Consider the following 2,184-nt stretch of genomic DNA (forward strand, 5'->3'; position numbering starts at 1 on the left):
TGTGCCTTCTGCATTCCGAGACAAGGGCCTGGGGTGCCCAGGCCCGTGCCCGCCTGCGACTCAAGCGGACCAGCTCTGTGGACTCCCAGGAGGTCCCCTGCCTCTCCCCCTACTCAAAGGAGGGGTTGGAGGTGCAGGGGCTGCCCCTCGAAAGCGGGGCATCTTCTCTTTTCTGGATGCCTTTCGACTGAAACCCTCTCTGCTCCATATGTCCTAAATGGATCTGGGAGGACCGGGGTAACGAGGCTCTGGGTCCATGCCCAACTCTGTACCCCTTCATTCCCCAGGGACATGTAGCCTCTCACCCTTTGGAACCTTCTCTGCCTGTCCCTCCAACCTTGTGCACCCTGTATATTTATTGCCCAATTTATTAATTGTTTATATGGATAACTGAGAGGCCCTGCACCACATCCTAGGACCCTGGCTCTCCTTTCCCTGGGTCCCTGTGTTCCTTGCCAGCTTTGGACAGTTGGCTCTACCTCAGCAACACTTTATAGCAAAATAAGTACAAATAAAAGTCCCTCAGTGACCTCACTGAGTGTGAGTATACTGGGCCTGGGACAGGGTGGGGGTTAACCTGTGTGAAGTGGGTGTCTGTCTGTGCTTGGTGTTGGTGGCTGCCTATAGTCACATGAGGGCATGGGTGTGATGGAGATCTGACTTCATTCAATAAGTATATTTGCTCATGTCTTCTCTATCCCAGGCACTAAACTAAGCATTGGGGATAAAACAGGGTTTCCACTTTCTGAGACTAACAAGGAGGAAGAAGAACAAAATAGAAGATAGTATATAGTACAACTAGGAAATCTCAGAGGGTTGTGGGAACTCAGACGAGACACAACCTGGCCTGAAGCAGGATATACTAGGCTTCCTGATGAGTTGATAGCTGAGCACTGAAGGAATTCTGTACTAGTGATCAAACCTAGAGTATATGTGTAGAGGCAGTGGTCAGAGGTGAGGTTCTAGAGCAAGCATGTCAAACTCAAAGGCTAACATGGGCCAAATAAGGTTTAAGTTTATGTGGGTCGCAAAAAAAACAAAAGCTTCAATTTTCATAGAAACGTAGGTTTATTTCGATAGAGACATGCTGAATACAAAGGGCTGAAATAAATGAGTAATTATTAACATAAAATAAGAATATTTAAAAAAAATTATTTTTCTTGAACATTAACTTACTGAATAGCTGCACAAATTAATAAGCGTAATGCAAATAAACCTATTTTTCTTGTTCTCTGAAAGCAAAATATTTCCTGTTACGCACACCAAACAAGTCAGTACAAGACTAATGCCGCGGCAATCGGCTGCTAAAATATTTGCTGCTAGTATTAGTGGAGAGAAATGGTGCGCCTGTGCGTAAGGCACGTAAGGGAAATGAATGCAACACAATTATAGTAATCAGTCATTAGCGAACGTTGTAGTTCATTATTAATAACTAGAGGCCTGGTGCACGTGCACCGGTGGGGTCCCTTGGCCTGGCCTGTGGGAACTGGCCGAAACCGGCTCTCTGACATCCCCCAAGGGGGTCCTGGATTGTGAGAGGGCAGTTCTCAGGTGAGGCACCCTGGAATCGGGCTCCCTCCTCTCTGGTTCTGGCCAGTCGGAGGACAGTCGCTTAGGCTTTTGTATATATAGAGTATGTATAACAGGATATTGCAAAAATTAAGTTATGAAATTTTTATTAAATCATTTCTTACATACCATTATATTGGCTGGGCGGCCGCGAGTTTGACATGCTTGTTCTCTAGAGTCTACCTGGCTGGGTCCCAGAGGAGCATGTGTGGGCGGGAGCTTCTGGCCGTTTAAACTTGCTCCTGAGAGCGACCGTGAGCGAGAGACTGAGGGTAGGCGGACTCCGATAGCGCCGCCTCCTGGAAGACAACCGCATTAGGTGCCCAGAGATCAAGGCCCGACCCTTAAAGAGCGGGTACCGGTCCCGCCGCGGCTGGTGCCGTCCAGAACGGCCGTCCTACCGGAAGGTCTCCCGCTGTCAGACGGGAGGGGCGTGGCTCGGACGTGCGCCCGCCCCGGAAGTGACGCACCGCCACGCTGGTGAGGCGGAAGTGGCATGGTGCTCATCACGCATTAACATTGTTTTGTGTATATGTTCGGGGGCTGTGATTGGATGTGATTGGTTTAATCATATGGGCCCCGTACATAAAACGGGGCCAAGTACGACGTAGAAGG

General features: G+C 49.0%; 1 protein-coding gene across 1 annotated transcript in view; it reads left to right on the top strand.

Annotated features, from left to right (window-relative positions):
• Nucleotides 1-534, top strand: part of APBB3 (amyloid beta precursor protein binding family B member 3) — a 6,217-nt gene extending 5,683 nt beyond the window's left edge. Inside the window, 2 exon segments of the mRNA XM_023752164.1 lie at nucleotides 21-81; nucleotides 84-534. Of these exon segments, the coding sequence (XP_023607932.1) occupies nucleotides 21-81; nucleotides 84-217 (195 nt within the window). The 3' untranslated portion in view covers nucleotides 218-534.
• Nucleotides 535-2,184: the final 1,650 nt, after the last annotated feature.

Source organism: Myotis lucifugus, unplaced genomic scaffold (genome assembly GCF_000147115.1).
Source record: "Myotis lucifugus unplaced genomic scaffold, Myoluc2.0 scaffold_28, whole genome shotgun sequence".
Taxonomy (NCBI): Eukaryota; Metazoa; Chordata; class Mammalia; order Chiroptera; family Vespertilionidae; genus Myotis; species Myotis lucifugus.